General features: G+C 31.3%; 1 protein-coding gene across 2 annotated transcripts; it reads left to right on the top strand.

Moving 5' to 3' along the window:
- Window positions 1-312: 312 nt before the first annotated feature.
- On the top strand, window positions 313-19,866 carry LOC124360724 (prefoldin subunit 3). Of its 2 annotated transcripts, none has more exons than XM_046814570.1 (6): window positions 313-386; window positions 4,948-5,103; window positions 7,789-7,916; window positions 11,163-11,328; window positions 16,525-16,637; window positions 19,628-19,866. In XM_046814570.1, the coding sequence occupies exons 2-6, from the start codon at window positions 5,029-5,031 to the stop codon at window positions 19,713-19,715; spliced, it is 570 nt and encodes a 189-aa protein (XP_046670526.1). In that variant the 5' UTR covers window positions 313-386; window positions 4,948-5,028; the 3' UTR covers window positions 19,716-19,866. The 2 variants fall into 2 exon arrangements, with proteins under 2 accessions (XP_046670526.1, XP_046670527.1); XM_046814571.1 differs by lacking the exon at window positions 313-386 and adding an exon at window positions 736-760.
- Window positions 19,867-27,369: the final 7,503 nt, after the last annotated feature.

Here is a 27,369-nt window from a genome sequence, read left to right on the forward strand (position 1 = left end):
ATGAAGAGGATAGGTTTCATTCCTTGAAATGTTGTGTTATACCTTTTGTAACATATAACGATAGCAAATATCCGAAATTCTGTTGTCATAAAACTGTTGCTACTTACTTATACATTGAAATGTATTGTTTTTTTATGATGGGGCTTGTTTCATAAATAAAGAAATATATTATGGAATATGATAAAATCCTATTAAAAGGTTTTGTCTGTGGCCTTAAATGTACACTTGAAGCTGTGGCGTAAAAGGTAATGTAGGTTATGATAAACGTCGTTTGAATGTGACATTTCTCTATGTTGTATGTGGTTATTAATCTTTACTCCATTGTGTGTTTAATGGTTTGATGTTTGATTCCTTTCTTTTACTGAAGAATTGAGGTTAGGATTGAGGTAAGTAGGTAATAGATGTGTTTAATTTCAACCGTTAATGCTATATTTATAAATTTTGTCGAAGAATACCATTGTACACCGTTAAATTTGGGCTCAAATTTGATTTTTATTTACGATTCAATACCTAAATATCCCTTAAAATTATATCTTAAATATTCAGTTATATGGTTTAACCTGTTTCTTTAGGGTTTTAAGTACTGTAATAATCGGGCTATACTTAAAGAACCAAACTATCTGTTTTGTCCTTTGAAACTATTATAAGTAAAAAATCATTTTTAAATTTTGGAGAATCAACAAACCATTTTGTTAAATTTTACTGAGCTGTATCTATAAGCCCATGCATATAGTGTACTCTCTGAAATCACTCTTTGGAGGTTAGTGTATGTATTTACAATAGTAATATCATATAAAATTTACTTCACCCACGATACATAAAACAATCTAAAACAACTTTTAACAATAATTTCCTGTAATAGATATTTTTATTTTTTTCAGTGAGTTTTTAGTCCCTGACAACTGTAAATTCTGTAAACATTAACCCTTTGAAAGCCGATATAAATTTAGTATTTTGGTAATTATCATATTAACGGCCGGGGCGGAAAAATACGAGTTTTGCGTTAAAAACTTATTGTAATTGTCATATAGAACAAAAAAGTATAAGGTTTGATGGGGTGGAAATGAGAAATAACGAAGTTCTAGAAAATGAAAAATGAAATAACTTTTCAGTAATATCTCCATGTTCTACATCCACGTCTAGCGTCACGTGACCTTTTGTGGCCAATGATTGAACCTCGTGATGACGTCATCGGTTGCGCCGCCATCTTTGCAAACTTAAATGAAAAATAATACAGAAATGAGCAGAATTTTGATCAAAATAAATAATGTTTTTCTTAATTACGAGAAAAAAATTAATTACGAGTGCCTCCGGCCATCAGCGCGGGCTTCGGCAGCACCAACAATCAATCAAGCCCGCGCTGATGTCAATAAAAGAAAAACATCCCTCGAGATAGTACCTATCAGTAAAATATAAAATACTAGAGGGGCTGATCAAAAATATAAATTGAAATGTAATGCAAAGGCAATTATGTAAAGTTAAAAAACAAAATAAATCATGAAAAACTCAAAAATATAGATGGATCAGAGAACACATACCATTAGTGTGTTGGCAGATACAGCTGAGCAGCAGCAACAAAAAAGTCGTCCATCACAACGAAACGACAAAGTCTCCCGGTTTAAAAACACCACTCGACCGCACGACGAACACATACACTCATTTTTAAAAATTCCATGTTCAATTAAAAAAGAGATAATTTCGTTTCGGTTAAAACGTAAACTCTTTACGTGCCCTACGAAACACTCCGACACACACAATTCACTAGGGTTGGTTGAACTAGTGGATGGTTGATTCATCATTGTAAACGCACTCACTCAATCCGACCTACTGAACACGATATCTTGTGTAGAACTGACCCATGCCCCGGAGAACTCAGATAACAGGTACGTTATCAGGCTGCTATCAGTCCCGGCCGCAGATAATATTCAAGTAAACAGATTATCCAGACACAGCACACAAACTGAACATTAAAACATTAGGAACTTAACCACTTATCAATATACCCCCTAAAATCATGTTATTTGTCATTTGCACCCCATAGTACTATATATATTTTTTGTTCAGGAGGGTGAGCAGAATACGTTGGTAACGTCAAATTCGTGATTTGCCGCCCCGGCATTTAATCTTACTGGTACGAGTATTTTTTTTAGATTACGCTCATTTAAGGTGAAAAAATGAAAATTCCTTAAACCTTTTTTTTTTATTCATTCCTAATGACTAATAACACACAACAAAAAATAAATTTTACATTAATGTAATACTTACATTAAAATAATCACATTTTTTCATAATGGAATATTTCAATAAAAATTAAATTCAGGTTACAGAGTAATCAAATAGGCCTACATGTGATGAAAAATATTAAAACTATGTACAAGGAAAAGAAAACAAATAAAGTATTTAATATGCTGATCTTGATTAGTTTATAAGTTCATAATAAGCACTAGAAAACGTAGCATTCAAAACTTTAGCAACAAAATCGTCATAATCAGAATCGTCTTGGTGATGAGCCTTAATTACATAACAGAAAAGAAACAATAAAAACTTGATTGTAACACCTAAAACATGATAACAATAACTTTTTACAACTGTTTGTATAAGGAATGACAACGCAAGAACACTTCCCAAAGGCACAATGCGTGCTCCACTGACAGTCAGTAATGGCGGATAGTATGGTCATCGGCGTACAGACGGGAGTAGAACAGCTGCCGGCAACAAAACAATTTATTGTTAACCTACTAATTTAGGTTGCTACTTAAATTAGTTATGATAATTTTCAATTAAGACATTCCAAACTTTACTTTTTTCAAAAATACAAAATGGCATAAGCATGACACATATACCACATGAATATTCATAATATACACTAATAATGACTATAATACATCCAGATTTATGGTCTGAAAAATTTTTTATTAGGCTAAAAATGAGTTCAAAATCTTCAAGTTTTGCAGGTAGACAGTCCGAACTTAACTTTTTCTCAGAAATACAAAAACCGATCCAGCAAGATACAATATACCATGTGAAAAGTATAAATGACATACTACTTCGGTTCTAGGCGCTGAGCATTTTTTTATTAGGCTACCAATGAATTCATAATCATAGATCTATATCTAGAAGGTCAAAACTTACATTTTTCTCAGAAATACAAAATGGCTTCATCAAGACACATTTATCAGTGAAAGTACATTATATACTACATAACGTCATATGATACAAGTGCAAATCCACAGATTGTTTTATTTACCATACAGATTACATTCACATACAAGTTTATAGTTTAGGTTTGCTATGACTGTCAACTGCCATATCTTCTCTCTCTTTGGTAAGTAACTGGCTATGAAGAATGGTGGGGGAAGTGAGGGGAAATGGGACAGAAATCCTTGGTGGAATCCATTGGCAGTTTCACACCTGTAGGAGGGATAGTAAAAGGAGAGGATCAAAGTTGTCAACATGGATGTAATTTCAGTGTTTGAACTGCAGTTTTTTATTGATTTATTTTTATTCTCTTTTAAGCCTCAGCTCTTAGGCTATGCTAGCTTGTTTTTTGGTCACTGTTATTCCTCTCATGATTGGACCTCCCTAGAACTGCACTTATAAGCCCCACTAGGGATCATGAGAGTTAGGTCACTCCAGCGGTGTCGTTATACAGGTAATTGTGTTGTGTATTGTTTTTATCCATATTATTCAGCCAATAAATATCAAATTTTGTACTATTGCAAACTAAAATAAGATACTGAAAATGTTTCTGACTGTAAAATTATTTCTTATTTTTGTAGTTAGCTAGCTAATGGTAGGCCTAAACAAAAACAAAAAACTCAAAAAACAGTAAATTATTTACTTTATACCCAATCAAGTATTATTACATAAATTTATATTGTATACAGTTTTAATGTGAATAAGAGGAAAAAAATTATATTTTAGAATGCTCATAGTGGTCGTTCAAACTTTAAAAAAGTTAACTCTGTTATTTGTGAAGCTAATGAAAAAGTATTCTGGAATGCTTATTCCAGTTCCTGAACTTATTTTTGTATACACTTTTTTGTATCTTGGAACAGTTTTCAAGATATTGAGTGCATGTTAATTGCATGTGAATAAAGTAATATCATTTCAGCTGTCACAAAACCTACCTTCTTCTAATTGAGCCATAAAGACTATTTCGATTCTAAATGGAAGGAATATCTATGTATATTTTTTTATTCATGAAATTATTTTTTATCAAGAGGGTCTAATTTAATGTCAGGACTTTCACAGCCAACTGTGTGCACTATGTAAATATTTGTCTTGGATATTTCTTGGTTATACTTTTATCTCAAAATAATTTATCGATTTCAGCTCTAGGTTACCATATTTTTTTATGTTTAGATGGTTCCTGTCCCCTCACTGTATTTTTGTTTAGTTGTACATACAGAAGCAAACATATAGCATTCGAATCTACTCCCATAGTTATGATACTAGACAGAGATAGACAATTCTTTGAAAGCACCTTTTTAGTAAACAGAATCATGCTTTTTAGTAAACAAAGAAAGTCAAAAAAATATATATATTAATAACAATCAAATATCGTTTAATTTGAAAATGTAGTATTTATCTGAGAATTGGACTGATGTAGACACAAAAATAACCTCCAATTAAAAAAAAAATACTCAGAGATCTGAACAATTTTTATTGAGAGTGATAAATACTCAAATTAGTTCAGAATTTCAGAATCACTTGCATGGGCAATTATGAAAATGTGAATAATTAAATATGTATAAGGTTTTCCATGACGCCTTTGAATTTTGAAATATAACTTGAAGAAAATCCATTTGAAAGTGTAAAATACAATTAGACTTTCAATAATGTGTAATAAATATTGGGTTATCTTGAGCTCTAGTATTTTACTGTCAATAGTTTCACTTCAACTAGTATATTTTTCAGCAGTGTTGATATGTGCCAAATTTACAGATCTGTTGAAAGGTGGTATTGGTTTTTTAAAAAATCCTTGGATTTCTCCTTGAGCTACAGGAAAATTCTGGTCTCCTAGAAATGGAAGGCGATAAGGATACCACAGAAGACGGACCTAAGAAGTCGTATGCTGGTATTCCAGAAGCAAATTTTGTTGTAAGTAAAAACTACAATTATATCAAATGTATCAACAACTTTTATAATCCATATTTTCCTTTCTAATAGTTCCAAGGTCTAAACCTTTTTAAGCAATTCATTCAAAGAAACACAATAACGTAATGTATTTATCAAGAGAGAAGAATTTCTTAGTAAAAATTATGCATCGAGTTCCTATAAGTTTAAGGCCTTGGTTAATTGGTTTTGTCTCAAAAACCTTCAATAAACTTGTTCCAAGTAACACTACCCAATTCAATCCAAAAATACTTTATTCATATCATACACCATTAACTAGCATAAAAACTTAATTAAAGTACTAAAATATAACAATTTCCCAACAAATATTTAATTTTTTTGTGAGCAGAGGTAGAAAAATTATTTACTGAATAAATTGTGATTCAGTCTAAAAAAAACAACTAACAGACTTATAAATATTTTTTTATATATATTTTTTTAAGAAAAACTTGCATCAGATATTTCATTTCGAAAATTATATTTAGATTTAAAATTATTTTTTTTAATATGAAAAGAGTTCTCTCCGATATATCTCAGTTTTTTATAACATTGTAACTTTAACTTTAACATTGTAAACTGAGAAATAAACCTGTATACTTAATATTGTATGTATAAAACAAGATACAAATAAATCAGACCAGAAGCCCTGTAGCAGGCTTTGGTAAAGATAGAATGAGAATTATTATATAAAGGGACATGCACCCTCTTGAACTCAATCTCGTAGAAATAATGTTTCATGCAAAATATCAAGTCTATAGTTTCATTTACCCTCAAGATATCTCCTGGAGTGATAAGCTATTAATGCTCAGCCAAAACCCGTAGAGGAATGCTCAACATCGAACTCAATCGAGTCTGTAGAAATGAAGTTTCATGCAAAATTTAAAGCCATCAGCTCAGCTTGTTTTTTGAGATATCATCCTTAATAATAGGCTTTGCTAACATTCCAAAGTAAAATCACATGGAACGACATGCATCATAATAGAACCCAATCCCACATATATAGAAATGAGGTTTCATCCATATTTTAAGTCTATAGCTCATTTATTATAGAGGTGTTTTGTGGATATACAGACAGACAGATGAGAAATTGGCAACATGATTCTGAATAGCCTACATTCAGTCTGTGAACATTAATTCTCAGCCAATAGTGGAGGAATTACAACTGGTTTCTGATTAAGATAATTTATCTAACTAATTTAATAAATTAAAAGTTCCACACCTACTTACTATTAATTAAACATTGGAACACAGTGTTGAGGCCAGGATATCTTACATTTAAGCATATGTACGAGGGCCATTCAGAAATTAATCTACTTTTTTGTACATATATCAAATATAAGTAGGTAAAACAATTTTATTATATACATTGTTTCCATGAACATCTAAATACCTATCATATATATCTACAGACTTAGAAATTTCTACAAAAAAAACTGTCTGTAAATTTTTTACTTTATCTTTGAACTTATAATTCTAAAGATGCTGAGAGCCAAAACTGGGCTTTTAGGTTGATGCCTAAAAATATTCCCGTTGAACTGTCCCAAAGGTTTATAGTTTTCTGAGTATCGTGTATATGAGTGTTCACGTGCAAAAAAATGAAAGCACTTGATATTTGTTTTGAATCACTTGTTATTGGTTTGCAGTGTTGCAGTATACATATCCACATTGATAGTTGTACTATATTCCTTGAATTCCACCATCAAGATTCCTTTTGAATCCCAAAATAGATGTGACCCCAGGCTACTTCTTTCTTCATCTTGGAAGTTTGTTTGGTCACTTTTAAACAAGTGAACCTATTCCCGAACAACTCCATCACTTATCATCATTAATTCGTACTCTGTATAAAGTTCTATGTGAATTGCAACTGCCAAATATCACACATTGAATCATAGCACACTAAACACTTGGCTGAATTGATTAAAGCACACATTTTGGCAAGTAATAGAAAACAATTAGTGCTCAAAAAGCCTAATCTCTATTACAACTGAATCTTCTTTGACCTGAAGTGCACATTGGTACAATAATTGGTGTACAACCCACTTACAGGTTCGTTTTGAGATCGGCTCACTTCTGTTTTTCTTTGTTTTTTGCCAACTTTGTTTCTGTCGTGACAATCGCCATTTGCCTCTGGCCTCTGGTCAGTCATAGGCGGTTAGTCGATGAATGCAGACCTATTGTGACCTGTATTCTGTTGTTCAGTTTTAATAATTAGTGTTGTGTTTAATTTTGTATTGCATGCATGCTGTAGAGTTAGTAAAGTTGACACACAACATGGTAGTTGTGATTCCTGACTTACGCGTGTCACAACTCTCTGGTGTGATTTGTTTATTTTAACCTAGTTTGTAATTATGTGTTAGGTTAGTTATTTACCTGAAGAAGAGATCAGATCGCAGATCTCGAAATGTAGTGTTACTGATTTTTTATATCACTGAACGATGGCAAATATCCAGAAAAATCCTGTTTCCTTCACAATCCTTTCATTGTCAAAAACAAACTTCAAACAAAGGACCCCCTCTACATCCCACACAGTGATCAGACAGGGTTTGGATAGGAATTAACCTCTCCCACCATAGCTATGTTAAGTGTGTAGGATATAGAGTTTACTGTCTGAATGGCCCTCATAGTAATTGTAAACTAAAAGCTTGAAATTTTTAACAATAATTGTTTCAGGATGATGTTGATGCCTTTATGGCTTTGCCTGAGAATAGTGGAGCTGTAGATACAGTATTAAAAAAGTTAGATGAACAACACAGCAAATATAAATTTATGGAATTGAACTTAGCCTCCAAAAGAAAAAGGTGAGTTGAAAAAAGCTCAGATATTCTTTATTGACTATTATTATATAAGGTGACTATTAGTAAAAATAATTTTATAGCAGGGTTTAAACTGTGATTGAATTTGTCGCATCTTGCGAAACAAGCAGAGAAAATGCAACGCTGTTAAAGAAAAGCTCTTGCACAATTGCAATAAAAGCGAGAAAGAACTAACTGTGAAAAAAATATATAGCATTTTGAAAATCAGCTTACCGTGTTAAGAATATTCTTTTTCAATGATACTATAAGATCATACATTTTGTCATCACATTTAATTTCATGTATATAAAATTATTAGACACTGTGCGACACTGTCAGTCGACAAACTGTCTGGTTGGTACTCTCTGATAAAAAAGTGAATGTTAACCACAAACTTACTAATAGAGCTAAAATTATGGGAGTTATATTAAATTTAAGCTTGTTTATTTCTGCATCTAGACGTAAAAAGCAAATTATTTACAGCCAAGTTTTGTGTCTGTAAAAATGAAAAAAAGGTGCTTTACTACTAAACTGCAATTTTATAGTTAAATTATTCATTGTTAAACCTGCCATGGGAGGCCCAGAGCTTATATGAAAAAAGCTGATGGGAAATGGTCTAATGTTATTATTAACTATTAATTAATATTATTATCATTATTAAAATAATATTTAGTTTACTGTGTTTAGTACATGTTCTTGCACTTAAAGGCGTGAGCATGATATTCGCAACATTGCCCTCGGCAGTCTGAAGACTCGTTCGAACGTGTCTGCACCAGTCACAGCAGATAAACAAAATCTGTTTACATAACTGAGTCAAAGTGGTGTTAAATACTATAGTTTTAAATTATGTTCATAAAAATAAACTGCCTTTAAAAAAAATAATGACTATAAGCTCAATAATGTAACCAATGCCGAATTTTTTTAACCAAACTCGGTCACTTGTTACAATCAACTTCGAGTATATATATTCCAATTTCTTTCTAAAAATAATTATCATACTATCCTAAGTTAGCAATCCAAGTAACAATTTTTACCATCAGCAAAAATATTTGTCTTGTAGCACTTATAATAGCTTATAAATTAATATTTCATGGGAGATTACAATAATACTTATTGAAAAACAGTCTGAAGTTCTATTATATCATGTGGAGTATATATATACTCCAATTCACAAAAATATTTGTCTGTAAATCAATCTAGCTAGGTTTCATTTTAGAAAACGTATTATTATCTGTGTTTTCGAGCAATGAAAAACTGCTACAAAGGCAATATTTAATTATTTTTTATTTCTTTGTTTAAATTCTATAGTAAATGACATCTGACGTATCATAACAGGAATAGTAAGCCAATCCTCACAATAACAATTTTTATATAAATTAACGAAGGTTCAAACCAAAAGAAATTTTTATTGTAAATGTTAATGAATAATTTCACTCCTTTTAAAATTAAATTTATATCTATTTCATATACTTGTCCCACATGTACTCCTACAGTCAAACCTTAACTAACATTATATGAGCAGTTCAAACCAAAAGAAATTTTTATTGTAAATGTTAATGAATAATTTCACTCCTTTTAAAATTAAATTTATATCTATTTCATATACTTGTCCCACATGTACTCCTACAGTCAAACCTTAACTAACATTATATGAGCAGTTCAAACCAAAAGAAATTTTTATTGTAAATGTTAATGAATAATTTCACTCCTTTTAAAATTAAATTTATATCTATTTCATATACTTGTCCCACATGTACTCCTACAGTCAAACCTTAACTAACATTATATGAGCAGTTCAAACCAAAAGAAATTTTTATTGTAAATGTTAATGAATAATTTCACTCCTTTTAAAATTAAATTTATATCTATTTCATATACTTGTCCCACATGTACTCCTACAGTCAAACCTTAACTAACATTATATGAGCAGTTCAAACCAAAAGAAATTTTTATTGTAAATGTTAATGAATAATTTCACTCCTTTTAAAATTAAATTTATATCTATTTCATATACTTGTCCCACACGTACTCCTACAGTCAAACCTTAACTAACATTATATGAGCAGAAAGGTGTGCTCATGATTTAGATGTTTCGACATCTACAAGAGAACTCATTTTGTGACAGTCGAAAGCATTCAGAAGGCTGTGACCGACTAGCTGAAGGTTATTCCAGTATCTGAGTTCCAGCACTGCTATGAGGAGTGGAAGAACCATCTCCAGTGCTGTGTGGCTACAGAAGGAAGTTATTTTGAAAGTGACAATATGGAACTGTAAATATAAAAAAAAAACAAAAACCTGGCCTCATTAATTAATTTACAGACCTTTTATATGTGTGTGTTTGGGGAAATTTTATTAGTTACGTACTATTTTTAAGATTTGTATGTCCTAAATAAGTGTCGATAGTAAATTTTTTAAATATGACTTTCATATATAAAATACTATACATCTATCCTATTTATGACCTGACAGTCCAGTGATCTTTCAATGTTCCTATAAAAATGTCAGTACACATTAAGTTGAATCTAATTATTCTTGTTGGAAAATTACCCCTTTATACATCAAATTCTGATTTTTTTAAATTTTAACATAAAATTAAATTAGTTATGATATTCTATTTCGTTATAATATCTATTTTCAGTTAATCATAATTAAATATTGAAAATTTGGTTTTTTTATAAACACACCATAATAATTTTCATATAGAGTTTCTGTACAACTCTCAAGTAACACAGGTGTTCTATTTTGTTACAAACTCAGTTTGTTGATTTAATGTAGCCCTTTTCCTCAAAAAGTGCTTCTAGAATATTGATTAACTATTAAGTAATAAATTGAAATAAATTTTACAAAAGCACAAAACATTTACAATTATCCAAATCTTGCATATTTTATTGAAAAATATAAAGTTGGTTCATTTTATAAAATGGAAAATGTTTGTTGTTGAAGATTTATAATAATAATTTGATAAACCTACATTGGAGGTGTAGTAGATACCAGTGAAGGTTCTGGGTCACTAAAATGATGTACTACTTGACCTATGGTTATGCAAGATCTACTGACTCTTCATGAGAAGTCTATGTAAGGGGTCACTGATCATCCACATAATGTGCTTTTGTTGTCGTGCAGTGTGTCACATGCAAAAGTAAATAAATTATCCTGCTGTCCGTGAACTTAAATTCCTGTTTAGTTACAAGGTTTCTGATACAAAATTCCTAACCAACTCTTGTTCATATTATATTATTTTTTGTTTCTTAGGTTAAGGTTGCAGATTCCAGATTTGGAGCATTCTTTGAAAATGATTAAGATGCTGCAAAAACAACAAAACTCACCAGAGGACTTTGAGGCTCAGTTTTTACTTTCAGATCAAGTATATATGAAAGCTGTGGTTCCGCCAACAGATAAAGTTTGTCTTTGGTTGGGCGTAAGTAATAATATGTATTTTTCTAAAAGCTAGAGTAAGCTAGAGTTGAACATAACATGTCAAAAACTTTCCAGTGATGGGAGCAACAACTTGCGTCAAAATCTGATTAATGAATCAATAAAGGTTTGGAACTGCGGTTATCCTCTAACCAAAGATATTAAAGAAGAAAACAACAATACATGTATGAAACCACTTTACTAACATAGTAAAATGTAATTCTCTGACCACCAAGTTAGGAATCACAATCCCTAAGACCGCTCTTATGACAATTTATGGAGTGGTTACTGATGGGTGAAGAAAACGTATGATCAAATAAAACATTGATTTTATTTAATTCAGGGAAATTCTGAGAAATTTTAAAGAACAAAACATAAATAAAATTTTAAAAATCGTAAAAGCGTAAATTAGACAAAAGTTTGTCAAATAACCCAGTGATCTGTGTGGCAGATTAACTAAAACCAGGAGCCTTGCAGACACCATTGGCCATCTCATCCACTCTCTGGTCTCTGTGTGAATGAGTCAGTCAGTGTCTGCTTTGCTGGCATCACTGCGCACTTATCACGAGTGCAGTCATCCTGACTTTACTGACTGTCACCACATGAGACCGCAGACTAGGCGTCAGTACACGTTAGGACTGTATGTTTTCTTTTAAATTTGTTACTTTTAAAATATGGGTATTTTTACTAAATATTCGGATACATCTTTTTTAATACTCTTATTTTAATGAGTTTAGTTTTGTGAAAATGTATTTTCTTTGAATTTATACATTTTAAATAAAATGTTTACAATATTCACACAGTTTTTACAATAATTTTGTTATATAATATAGAGAATGTTTATATCATCCATGCGTTCACAAACACAATGCAATAGCCTATCTTATTTGATACTACAATTTTTTACTGTCCTTATCTCGTGGAACCAATTACCACCTAAACTTAAGAGCTCTGAGAACTTATCTAGCTCTTGAACGATAGATATTGTTAAGAGCGTTGCTAAAACTAAAACTAGGAAAAGGGGAGATGAAATGGACGAACAGAAAATCTATTTCATAATTCTGTTTTATTTGTGTTCAAGTAAAATATGTATGTAGATTCAGGTTAGATTTCTTTAATTTATAATTTCATATTTAACATAAGTAACACTGTATTACTTGAATGATTTTCTTTTTTACCGATACCAATAAATAAAGAAACTTTATTGAAATGCTATTAAACTTCCAGATTTAATTAGTAGGCCTAACTAACTATATTGCAGTCAGGCACTGTACCAGGAATCTATTAATCAAAAGTAGTGTTGGGGAAATTTTGGGTGGTCAAACATATTCTGCATCCCTGGGGTGACTTTATAAACTGTAGTTTTCATTGTGTGCCTGTGTAATATTTATGAAGATAAATTGTGTGTGTGTGTGTGTGATATTGTAAGGTAGTTCCAGGCGTATAGGCTGTTTACTATAATAAATAGCTACTCCAGCATTGCCACATCACAGTTCTTCCAGCATTGCCATTTTGCCCTGGCTCACACATTTCTCATGGCACAACCTGCCTGGAGTTTTTATTGTGTGTGAAGACTCATGAGAATATTATTTTAAAATCAAATAATAGTAAATGTTTTTTCCAGAATGAATGGAGCTTGAAAATTATTACTGAGTAATATAGAAAGGCTACATATGACTTTTTTATGTTTAATCAGTTTTTAATTGTACATTTTTATTTTCAGTAACTAAAGTTTTAGACATCATCCTAAGGTGTCAGCTATCGTCATTAAAACAAAATGAAATCTTCTTTATTGTATGTTTCTTTGGCTCACAAATTTGTGGCTTTCAACAGGAATGCAGATATCTCACCTGTTAGTCTTGTAAGTAGACAAACATTCCTGTGTTCTATGGGATATAGAAGAAATCTCAAACTACAAATCCCTTTCAGTCTTGAAATAAGAAAAAATGTCCACTCAAAACCAACAATAATTAAGTATCTAGTAATGTTTTATATAGACTGGGGAGGGGGTGTTCGGAGGGTTATAACACCCCTCTTGATAAAAATATTGAAGATAACTTATATTATACAAGGGGGTACCCAAAAGAAACCGGAATAGCATTGCCGTGGGAAGAGCTTGTGTAATATGCATTTATGCTATTAGGTGTGGATAGCCCAACTCATAGCCAAGGCAGTGCCGCCTATTATCAATCTGGCTTGTTCTATTCATCTGCAGTGATTGTTTTTGCTAGTGCTGTTTTGTTCTTGTTTCTTTTTGTATGATGACAAGTTTAAGTGAACAACATGCAGCTGTAAAATTTTGTTTTCTACTCGGTAAAAATGCTGCTGAAACTGTTTTAATGTTAATATAATACCATGAACTTTGTCAGAAAATCTGGATCAGTTTCATGCTATTGTTTTAAAACACAACATGTTTGAACTCGATGTTCCTTTTGATTGTCAGTCAAAACCCGAGGAACAAACTTGGCAGCAAATCTTTTCATTCCCAAATCTTTAGTTAAAATTTGCTGAACTGAGCTCCAAGATAACCCATTAATCTTTGACAGTTCATCAACTGTCTGTTGACGGTCTGTGAGCACAAGCTGTGGAACTTTTTCAATATTTTTGTCGATTCGGGCAGTTGATGGACATTGAGAACAAGGGTTGTCATCAATTAACATGTCACCATTTTTTTTTTAGCAAACTATTCGTACACTTGAGTTTTCCCAAAGCTTGGTAAGTTGTTTTTAACATTAAGTAAAAGAGTTTCTGCAGCATTTTTACTGAGTAGAAAACAAAATTTCATAGCTGCACATTGTTCACTTAAACTTGCCATCATAAAAAACAAAACAAGTACTAAACAGCACTAGCAATATTGCAACTATAACAGCAGACAGACAATACATCACAAGACTCGCACTTGGCAGCATTCTTTGAAGAAAAAAAGCATATGTAAACCATAGACATTGACAAATATAGTACAGTACCGCCACTACTGTTGTCTTTAGTTTGATGTATTACTTGTCCTGTGATATGATGAAAAGTAGTGTATTTCCATAAAAAATTAGGTGTTTATGTACAGTATTGGTGTGTACAGTTTTACCGCTTTATCTGCGATGCTTCAAATATCATAAAGCTTCCCCATAAGATCTGACTTGGTTGTTGGTAATGGAAGTCATTATTTTTGGAGTATTCAATGTTTATACTCATGTTAGCAATTTAATAATTACACTATGGTTTTATTACTGAACCTAGATAAGACACTAATAGTTCCCTTAACAATAATGCCATTTGTTTTTTCTGTTTTTTAATTTCTCACAGAATGCTTCTTAAACATGTCAAAACAATTAATTTTTATAAACTAATACGCTGTAACTTCTAAAGAAGTAAATTAAAAGGAAAATTGACAAGAACTATAATGTTTTAAAATGTCCTATATCAAGCATTGCAAGAAAATATAGGTGTTCCATAACAATTTTTTTTTTTTTTTTTTTAGTCGGTTTTGAAATACCAATTGTGGCACAGTTAAAATTTACATTTAGTACTATTTGAGGCTGATTTGTCAGAATTGGGCAAGTCAGTGTATTATCAGTATGAAACTGTTGAAATAATGTCAATGAGTATGGTCCTATGTTACCATGGGAATGGAGAGATAGTGGGTTAGTAAAAAATCTTTATTTAGTTAGTTTTATTAGAAATAGTCAAACACATTAATGGAACGTTTACTACCAAGCAATACAGGGTGCTTCAAAAAGGACTTAAAAATTCATATAAATTTATTCAAAAACTTACAGTGCTGGTTTAAGTGTTGTTTTAAAAGAAAACACATGAAGTTTCTTTACCGTAAACTAAAGATGTTCTATGTGGCTTCTGTTGGTTATCCGGCAGACATCCCATCAGTAGTAGATTTTTTTCCAAAGTCGCACTAGCATTGCAAGTGTAACATGCTCAGCGGCGGTTTAAATTCTCGCTCTAAGTTCTGATAGAGTGGTAGGTAAAGGAGGTACATACACTGATGAAGCCCCTGAAGAAAAAGTCTAGCGATATCAGGTCTGAGGAACTGTTATATATGTTGGGGGTCATGCAATGGCGCAGCAAGACCATTCCATTGACCAGGAAAGCGGTCATTGAGAAATTCCTAGACGCCAGTCAGATAATATGGTGGTGCGCCATCGTGCATGAAGTAAACATGTCGTGCGCCGCCATCCTTATCAATCTCTGGTATCCAAAATTGTTGCAACATATCCTGGTACACTATCCCATTGATGGTTCTCTCTTGGAAAAAAAGGGGCCGTACATTTTTTTCTTGCTCAATGTACAAAACACTTTCAGCTTAGGGCTATCACGAGCATGTGCATGTGGATTTTCACTGCCCCAAATTAGAATTTGGCAGTTATGTGTGTTGTTAACCTTGCATTTAACTGAAAAGTTGACTCGTCAAAAAAGATTATGTTGCCCAAGACATGTTCATGATTATCCAATCGATTTAACATATCCGCACAGTTCTTCTGGGCAATCTTATCAGTGTCTTTAATTGCTTGTAAAAGTGGCAATCTTTTACGGTTTCAAATGAAAATGTTTTCTAAACAAACGCCAAACCGTCGTATGTGGGACTTGCACCTCACAAGGTCCATGCTGGGTCAATTTCCGAGGGCTGTTGACAAAACTTTGTCTCACTTGCTTAACGATTTTGTGAGATGTGCTTGGACAACCTGATGATTTCTTATGTTTTACTGATCACTCTATTTCTATAAAACATATGTACCACTCATAAATTGTATGCATATTTGGAGGATCTTTAGCGTACTTCACTGAAACTACACTGAACTGTTGTCACCGACTTTGATTCTTCAAACCAAAACACAGCTAGCATGCTCCGGTTTAGTAAAAGCAGCCATCATTAACGTAACTGCCACTAGTACGATTCTACACTGACAAACTACACAAATCAAAACTTCATGTGTTTCTCTTTTTTAAAACAACACTAAAACCACCATTGTACCTTTTTTGAATAAATTCATATGAGTTTTTAAAGTTGTAAAGTCCTTTTTGAAATACTCTGTATTTTGTGGTATTATTTATGTTTGATTATTTTCATGTATTATGCAAGTAAAAGAAGTAAACTGGGTTGAATTTGGCTTAAAATGATTCTGACTATTAAAATAATGGTTTATTTTATCAATATTTAGTCCATTCATTGACAATTTTCTATCTGTTTTAGGCCAATGTTATGTTGGAGTATACCCTTGATGATGCTATGGCTCTCCTGGTAAAGAATATCGAAACTGCAAAAAAGAATTTAAGTCACGTGGAACACGACTTAGATTTTCTTAGGTAATACATATTGAATTTTAGATTTAAGGAATTGTATCCAATTTAATTATTGTAGAGTTTTTTCATTATTGTGTATAGAGAAAGCTCAGTAGACTTTGATTTCAGATGTGGGTCTGATGATATTTTCATTGAAAACCAAAATCCTCCCACAAATAAATATTGTATTATTATTGGAGTATTTGTTTTTAAATTAATTAAAGAATTCCAATAATAATGAAGCTTTTACAATGTACAGTAGACTCTCAATAACCTAACACATACATGACCAGAACCCTGTCAGATTATAAAAGATTATGGATTACTGGAATAAAAGTATACAATTGTTAAATAACCTCTATAGTACGACTGATATGAGTAAATAATCCAATTTCTATTTTAGAAAAGATCTTTTTTGTATTTATTATTCATAGAACTTTAAACAACTTAATGAAAATGTAGTTTTTCATGTGTGTAAAGAGATCTATGTATTTTTTATGATTGTAAGAATAGATGAATTAAAGTAAATGTGCCTTGCTATTAAAAAAATATTGTAATTCAATTTAGTTGACTTGGTTTCTTATTCTGATTATTACTAAATTCTCTAGATTTATTTATCTTTTTATTTTTTAATGTTTATTATTACCCTAATCACTTAAAAATTTAATTGTTAACAAGAAAAACTAATGGTACTAGGTCACTTTTTGTGCCACTCATTCCTGTCAGAGGTCAACTCTTACATTAAAATGTACTTAAGCGAATTCTGAGTAAAAACGAGTGTAAGTTATTCTCAGTGAAAGATATTTTCATTATGACATCAATATTATTATTTATGTGCCACTTCTCAAGAGTGAAAAAGAAATACTTTTAAATTAATTTTTCTGGAAATATACACTCAAAATAATTACAACAGTTATGATATATTGATTATTTTAGAAATATTTGGTAAGTTTAATAAAAAAATAAGTATGATTTTTGGTATTGTTAAATAAAAATTTTAAAAAATCTCTTAGTACTTGCTCTACGAACACTATGCAAAGTAACATAGCATTATAAGACAAACTGTACTGCAAAGTATGACACTAAAAGGATAATGGTGTTTGCCAACCAAGAAAAAAACCATGGGTACTGAATGTCTTGTCAATTAGGGAGAAAAGTGAACAAAAACAACAGAAAACAAACAGTTATTAAAATATTTTGACATAGAGTTAACACAGGTTATATTGTATGAGAAATGGCATGACAATATAATATAGTCTACAAATGCTACTTCAGTCAAATTGCTGAAAAATACACAATACTAGGAAAGCGAGCATAGATCGCAAAGTGGTTGTTAAAGACTAGAGGGCAGATTGTCTCAATCTCCCTTCAATTATTCTGAACTTATGAAAATGTAAAATGAGTTAATCCTCCATCTGTTAGACGACTAGTGACTAGTCCCTAAAAAACTTTTCCCCAATGTTGAACGACTATTCACTAGTGGATTTTGCAGTCATTTATTTAATCAAAATTTTGCTATAGAAAATAAAACTTAGTAGAGCAAATATTAAACCAAATAATCGGGATGTTTCACATATTAATTTGATGTATAGTTTATTGAATAATAATGTGTAATAAGTATGCACTGAAATTATAAAGTTGCAATACAAATGTTGATTTGCAGTGTCTGGTCACGCACTTAAAGAGAACTTGAAAAAAGGGACTTTTTCCCTATACTTTTGCTGCAGGGAATTTTGTTTAGGAATGAGTTTGGCTACATCACTGAGTTCAGAATTTTTTTCTCAACAAGATCATCTGCTTCAACATCTGTCCGTTGATATATGTTGCAAAGAAAGACCTTCGACGCAACCATTGTATGCGACATTTCTGTAATGTTAGACAACTAGTTTCACTAGTTTCTGGTATTTTGTTGTTTATCATAATATTATTAGAGTTTTGTTAGTATCAAACTTTCCCTTGTGAAATTTGCCCTCAAGTGGTACAGATATCTTCAAGGAATAAGTAAATTATAGTGTTTATTTTATGATTAAACTTTATAATTTTGAGACGACCATGTTGATGCACCAGCATTTCTCATTGTGTATTCTAAATTTTATTTGTGAATTCTAAGCTTGTACTTATAAACTATACCTTGAACAATGGTTATTTGTGATTCATTTATTGTACAATAATTTAGTGACAATCACAGGTCTGTAGGCTAAATTGTGATATAAAAATCGCTATACCTAGGCCTACGTCTAGATTGCTAATACTGTTATTTTTTATTTATTGAACACCATGAGTGACCTAGTGAATAAGCCAGGTGAACTTAGATAATTAGTATTACACAATGAGTTTTTATTATAAAAAATTTACTTAATTTTAAGCATTTCTGATGGTATATTGTGTGTTTTTTACAACTTTTATTTAGTGAAAAAACACTTCTTAGGATTTGCAACAAACACTTTTAAATGTGAAAGTATAAAATGAGAAAAAATATTTTTATTTTCAGAACTTTTATGTTCTACAACAGAAAAAGTCCCAAAATATAGTAAGAATACAAAAAATATCTTAAAATGTTAGAATGTGTAATTAAAAAAAAAAAAACATTTTACTATTTACCAAAAACAATTTACAAATTTGGGGGAAGTGGATATTTTTGGGATGTTTTGCATAAAAAAACCTTTTTTAAGACATTTTTTATATTTTGAAAAGTAATAAAAACATTATTTCTATTTTTTATAAGGCACTTTTGGATATTTTTGTTTTACTTTTAATTTTTTTCACTTATAATAAAAAAACAAAGACTTAAAAGAATTAATCCAACTGTTCGTTATAAAACTGCATGTATTCCTGGTTTCATACTGAAAAAGAAAATATATAATATTGTATATTTTAATTCAATAATAAACATTCAACATACGTTTGAATGAACAACTAGCAAAATAGTGCCTGCCATAATAGGAATTTCAACTGCCAGATCCAGAGTTAAATAAAGTGTAATTTATTGCTGAATATATATTTTGCTATTTCAGGGATCAGTTCACTACCACCGAAGTAAATATGGCTAGAGTCTACAACTGGGATGTAAAAAGGCGGCAAGCAGCTAAAGCATCTACTTGAAGATTGGACCAAAACAACAGAAATTTTCCTATATAATCTTGTTTAATTTTAACACTACGTTGATTGTAACTAATATTTTCGTTTTAAAGGTTAATTTGTTTAACGCTTGAATTAATAAACCAAGCAAAAAATTAAAATGTTTCTAATTTTGTATAGTTTATATTTACTTATCCTTCGTAACTTGAGAACCTTGTTACAAGAACTTTTTAAAACTTAACCCTTTGCATGGCATTAATCAGTTCCATAATTTTACTTTAACGCAGAGACAACTATAAAATATATTTTTCTTTAAGTTCAAAACTAATTTTTATTATAACTCTATGCTTTAAGAGGTAAACACAAAAAATATAAAACTGTGAATTTTAGTTAAAATAAGGATATTTATTGATAACAATCCAAAAATAACTATTTACCATATTGTTGATTTGATTTAAATTCAAATTCATGTTACAATCTGATAAAACTGAAAAATTATATAAACTACTACTTATTAGAGAGCATTTTCTTACCCAAGGTTTCGTAAATAAGGTCTATCATCTTATCAGACTTTCCTTTTCACCCCAAAAAAACAAGATACAAAATTAATGTAATTACAATACTTTCACATGATGAAGAAAAATAACGAGATACATAGTAGACACACTTATAGCAACCAACGAAGCAGTAATACACACCAACACCAGACAAGAGATATATTTGATTATGATTCTTGGTTGATTTGGTTAGGACACGCAGTGCAGACGAAGAGGTGGATGGAGCTAGACAAAGGGCACCCTCTCCCAATGCCGCAGACTTTAGGTCATCTAAAAATACTTCCTAGTCAACCGTGATATTTCCGTCAAGCACGGAGTGTGCACCTGCCAATTCAAAGGTTTTTATGTGAACTAAAAAAAACCTCAAGAAACGCAATGCATACTTTCAGATATAATCAAGTTTAGGTTAAAGTCTATCATTCAAATATATCCGTCTACGGTGTGGGAAGGGTTAATATATTTTGTACCTATTCAAATTCAAATATATTTATTCATCACTCATGTAAAAATACAGATTGAATAGTGTCAGTGTACAGTATTATTCTAGTACAATAAAACAAACTTAAATTCTAAATTTACATAGTTTAAGAATATTATTTAACCAATAAATCAAATGAAATGCAATAACATAAAATAAGCCTAGACAATCACTGAATTTTGCTCTATCTGTCAAAAAAACTCTTCAAGTGAATAAAAAGCATGTTTCGTAAAGTATATTTTAAGATTTTGTTTGAAAAGATGTTTTTCTTCTATGTTTCTAATTTCAGAGTGTATGAAAAACAAAAATTTTGAGCCCATGTAGGTTGTTTCATTTGATATAATTCCACTGTTGCTTGTATACACAAGACGCAAGCCAGACATCGAGTCAGAATAGGGGCTTTGTGCACCCTTTTGTGGACAACGTCCTGGACCGAAAAATGGCTCAATTTCACCATTTTATACCATACCATTTCTCTATTTTGTATAAGGTAGTAGTGGTGTAGTTTCACAAGTTATGATTCTCAAGAACTAACCTATTCCTGGTATTACACTCATGAGTTTACGGGATTGGCCTTTGTATTATATGTTGTGTATGTTACTGTTTCAAATAAATATACTGATTGTAAATTGTTAATATTTTTAGCTTAAAAAACAGATGTTTTACAGTTTATTTCCACTTTAAATTTAGTATTGTCCTAATTGCTTTTTTTTGTATTTTTAGGAATATGTCAAGATGGTTTTTAAAGTTGCATCATAGACACTTATTCCATAACTAATATGGGAATGTATTAATGCAAAGTAAATTTGTTTCAAAGTGTTTTGGTTGCGTATTTTTGACATTTTTTTGAGGGCATATAGTCCAGAAGATATTTTGTTCGTGACAGATTGTCAATGTTGATTCCAACTTAAACTTTTATCAATTAATAAGCCCAAAACTTTTGATTCTCCTACTTCTGATATATTTTGATTGTCAAACTTAAAATTGGATTTATACGTTTTAAATTGTATGAATTTAGTTTTATTGGGATTTGGAAAAAGGTTCTTTTCACTTAAAAAAGAATTAATCGAGTTTAGAGAGATAATAGCAGTTTTCCAACTATTTTTGGATCTTTTCCCTAAACAAGATTTGTGTCATCAGCATATAAATAAAAGTTATTTTCTATAATTATGTGTGGTAGTCCTGTTATATAGCAAAGGTCCCAATATTGAGCCTTGGGAAACACCGTATTTGATAACTGTTTGTTTAGATAAATATTTATTTCTATTTTCATTATTTGTATATGTTAGTTCTATATGCTGTTTACGATTAGTCAAATAAGACCTAAACCAATTAATTCTTTATTTTCAATTCCAAAATCTGACAGAACATTCATTAGTTTATCATAAGCTACACTATCAAATGCTCGGGTTAAATCCTGAATATTCCTAAATGTTTGCTTCCTTTATCAATTCCCTCAATAATATTTTGTATAAAATCTACCATGGCAATAACCGTAGATTTGCCTGGTCTAAACCCATGTTGGTTGTCATCAAACTTATCGTTCACCTGTAAATAGTTTTAAATTTGTTCATTTACAACTCTCTCAATATTTTGGAAAATACTGGTAATAATGACACAGGTCTATAGCTTTCACAGACTTGAGGGTATTCTTTTTTGTAAATTGGAATTATCGTAGCAATCTTTAATATGTAGGGAAACTTTCCTGTTATTAATGATGAATTAATAACATGCGTTGACGGTTTTTTCAAATATTTTTTGGCTCTTTTTATAGTTACCATTGGTATTTCATTGAGACCTGCTAAATATTTATTTGCGAATAAAGAGATAATTTGTTCAATTTTATCGTCCGTTAATTGACATAATTTAACCTTTGAAAATTATGTTTTCCACACAGATTATTTGAAGTAAAGTAAATGAACTCTTTGCAAACTCTTATTTACATTAGGTAATATTTGACCATCAACTATATCTATGAAAAAATCATTAAAAGCATTGCACACACACCTCAGTATGCTTATTTTTTAAAATACCTTTTTTATTAAGTATGACAAAATTATTATTTTTTATTTACTTTTTTAGTTTGCCCTGGTTCCAAATTGATCAGATTCCAGGTTGTTCTAATAATGTTGGAAGAGGATTTGATTTTGTTGTCAAAAAACAATTTTTTAGCTACTAAAATATTTTCCCTAAGATTCTGTTTTTTGTTCTAAGTTTTTTAATTTAAAAATTGTTGTTTTCTCTCTTAACTTTCTCAAAGTTTATTAAATTATCTCTTTCTATTTTTATATCCTCTGAAATCCATTAATTTTTTTTTAATCTTAACATGTTTTAAAACAGACACTTTGGGAAAACTAAAATTAAAATAATTGAAAAAGATATCATGAAATGTATTGTGCTTATCATCTACATTAAACATGTATACATCAAGCCAATTCTCAGATTCTAAAAATTTTAAGAATTTTTTAATATTACTTTCATTAAATTTTCTTACTTTCTCTCTATATTTCGTGTTAATAAAAACATTGCTGACATTACCAACCTCCGTCAATATACCATCATGGTCGGATATTGCAGTTATGACCCCCCCCCTCAACCTTTACAAACTTTTTCAATATTTGTTATGAAATTGTCAATTGGCGATACTGATGTGCTAGTGACACGAGTTGGGAAATCAACTATGTGGTATAAACCATGTTGAAATATGTTTCTAAAACTGTTTAGTGTCAAATTCTCATTTAAAGTATTAATAGTAATATCACCAGCTACAATAATATTTTTGTACTTTTTATTTTAAATATTTAGAAATTGATAAAGTTTAAAACGTTCAAGTCAGACAATGTTTTGGTGATCTACATAAATAGACCAATATTATTGGGAATTTTTCAAACTTAATTTCTAAGATGCAACACTCAAATTCTTTTCAACAGTCAAATGTTCTTTTGAGGAAAGTTGAATATTTTTATTTGTAATACCCATTTTTACCAGAATCATTAGTCCTCCCCTTGTAGTTTTTGTATGGCAATAAAAGGAACTGTTTGAATAATTATTTATATTTAATCAAGTAATTTCATATTGATTCAAACTGTGCTCTGTGAGAGCTACAATTCCCAGGTTCAGTTCAGAGCAATTTCTATAAAATTAATTCTTGAAGGGAGGTACTGCATATTTTGATGGAAGATAGTAATTATGTTTTCATTTTTACAAGCATTATTGTTAAAGAGGGTTCAGTCTCTATGATGGGGGGGGAGGGAATTGGTGAGGGTCTAGGTCCAAAAAATGATCTTGGTTAAGGAGTGACATTAGTCAATTCTTTTAATACAACAACATTCATATTTAATTACACTAAATGTCCTTACATTTTCAGTGTTCAATGTATTACCAGCTCTCGAGCTTTGTACAACAATAATATTTATTAACCCTAGACGTGGCAAAAGACTCGTTTCGATATTTTTCATAATTTATCATCGTAACACATGTTATTATATATTAAATAGGCGCAGAAATATATGCTGAACATTTTTATATATAATAATTATAATTACATCAATTATAACATTCAAAACAGTTATAAACTTTCGACAAAAATGAACAATCACTTGCCGCCACCATGAAAAGGCCTATATTTCATATAGTACGCTATTTATTGGCTTCATTAGCCAACTAAAACATTGTAAGTTCTGTCAAAGTTTCTTAAAAACAAAACATGTACATGTATAAATGTATTTGTTGTTATAAAATTGTCTATCTCTTCAGTTTGTAATAAATTTTGCATTGATTTTACAATCTTGTGTTAGTTTCTTTATTCACTGTTTCCTGGCAACAAATTTCATTTTCAACAAAAAAATAATAAATTACTGTAATAAACAGTAGATCTGTAGAAAAACTCTTTCTCTTCAAAGTAACAATATATACTATGAAAAGATTCTACTGCATTTAGGTTGGTTGGTTTTTACCAGTTTCATCAAAACCTTTTTTTGCCATTTAGCAAATTTTTTAAATAATTTTACTTCTTTTTTTATAATTTTCAAATTTTTTCCTTTGGGAATTTTAGGTAACCATTTTTTATAATTTTTGTATATATTGCATTTTTTCTAATTATGTTTTTATTATTTTTTAGTGTCAAAGTTACAATTTTAGTTCAGTAAATATAAATCTTTTTGCTTTTCCACATAATAAGCCCAATCAGGTTTTAAGAAATCATATTATTTTGCCATAATATAAAAGTTCAACTCTTTCTGAAGAAATCAGTATGCAACATGCCTAGTAGGTTAGAGTAAAAAATATATTTTTGGTGAATTTTTAAAAAATAGTCTGCAAAGTAGCCAAAAAGAGCTTGCCACTGTGGAAGTTTAGCATTGCCACTTCTAGGGTTAAATCATTTCTATGGATAAGAAAATTAGCCTTGAAAACTATAGAAAGAAGTAATCCTGGCTTTTAGCTCTAGTAACTGAAGTACCTTGTTTCAGCAGTCGTTTAACTTAATAATGGTATCAATTCTTTTCAAACTATCATTGCTACGTTATTCTCTGTTGTGAATGGTTTTATTATTTTGCTTTTTCTCTCAGCTGACAAAAACAAAAATTATACAATAGATTTTATATCCAGATAATACTGCTCTTGGTGGTAGTGCGGTATTAGTTAAAAATAGTATAAAACACCATGCCATACCTGCTTATAAGTATAATTATATTCAAGCTTCCAGTGTTGTGATTGAAGACTGGTCAGGTCCACTCACGGTATCTTCTGTGTATACCCCTCCTCGTCATAACGTTTCATACCAGCAATACAGCGACTTCTTCAATACCTTGGGTTGTAGATTTATTGCGGGGGGTGACTTTAATGCGAAACACACCATGTGGGGCTCTCGGCTGTGCAATCCCAGAGGCCGTAATCTCCTTAAGACTATCAACGACAATAACTATCAATATTTTTCTACGGGAGAACCGACTTATTGGCCTACTGATCCCTTAAAAATTCCTGATTTGCTTGATTTCTTCGTGACTAAAGGTATTTCCCAAACGTACACACGTGTAGAATCTTGTCTTGATTTATCCTCAGACCATTCTCCATTGATCTTCACTTTAAGTTCATCTGCCATTTACTACAGAGGGTCCACTGCGGTTAAGTTTTAAATATACTGACTGGGACCAATTTCGATCTCTTCTTGATGAAAACTTGCATTTACACGTTTCCTTGAAGACAAATGGTGAAATAGATGAAGCTATTGAATTGTTTAACAGGACAGTCCAGAAGTGTGCTTGGCAATCAACGAAATGGAACCACTAATGGCCTGAACTACCCTCTTAGCATCAAGAAAAAGATTGCTCAAAAAAGAAGACTTCGTAGGATTTAGCAAAATTCCAGGAATCCTCGTGATAAAAACAACTTCAATAGAGCGGCGCGGGATTTGAAACGTTTGTTATCTAACTTCAATAATGAAAGGTTTCAGGTTTTTACTGCATTTCTAACTCCTACAGAAGACACGAAATATTCAATGTGGAAAACTACTAAACACATGACTAGTCCAAGAGTGCCGATTCCTCCGATTATCTTGCCAGGTGGTGGCTGGGCCAAGAACAACAAGGAGAAAGCTGAAGTATTCGCTACGCACTTACGCGATGTGTTCAAGCCCAGTGACTCAGCTCAAGCTCCTGACCCAGAAATTGAATACTTATTAGAATCACCTACCCAACTATCACTTCCTGTTCAGCCCTTTACTCCCTCTGAAGTATATGAAATAATTGTGAAACAATTGAAGCCGTACAAAGCTCCTGGGTATGACCTCATTACAGGAAGGATTTTAAAAGAACTGCCGAGGAAAGCTATTATGTTTTTGACTTTTGTCTTCAACGCAATATTGAGAATTGAGCATTTTCCAGTACAGTGGAAATTATCGGAAATTGTCATGGTAGCTAAACCTGGGAAGCCTCCACATCAGGTTAGTTCTTATAGGCCCATAAGTCTATTGCCTGTGACTTCAAAAGTTTTTGAGAAGCTTTTTCTAAAACGATTTCAGCAAGTTATTGATAGCGGCAACCTTATCCCCAACCATCAGTTTGGTTTCCGCCAGAAGCACTCTACCATTGAGCAGATCCATCGTGTGGTCAATGTAGTGAAGGAAGATCTGGAAGCAAAAAGATACTGCTCGGCTGTTTTTCTTGAGATCAGTCAGGCTTTTGATAAAGTTTGGCATGAGGGTCTCCTCTATAAATTAAAACTACTAGTTCCTCATTCTTTCTTTAATGTCATCAAGTCCTATTTGTCAAACAGGTTTTTTTCGAGTCAAATTTCAAGACGAATACTCCGACCTCCACAAAATTGAGGTGGGCGTTCCACAAGGCAGTGTATTGGGTCCCATCTTCTACACCCTCTTCACATCTGACATACCTGTACGAGCCGATGTCACCATGGCCACCTTTGCTGATGATACCGCTATACTAGCCTCTCATGAAGTCCCAGGAATTGCATCCCAACGACTACAATCTGAGCTGGATGACTTGTCGGAGTGGCTTGTGAGATGGAGGGTGAAGGTTAATAAAACCAAGTCCACTCATGTAACTTTCACAACAAGGCCTGCTAACTGCCCACCTGTCTCTCTTAATAATGTCCTCCTCCCCCAATCTGAAGAAGTGAAATATCT

Source organism: Homalodisca vitripennis, chromosome 4 (genome assembly GCF_021130785.1).
Source record: "Homalodisca vitripennis isolate AUS2020 chromosome 4, UT_GWSS_2.1, whole genome shotgun sequence".
Taxonomy (NCBI): domain Eukaryota; kingdom Metazoa; phylum Arthropoda; class Insecta; order Hemiptera; family Cicadellidae; genus Homalodisca; species Homalodisca vitripennis.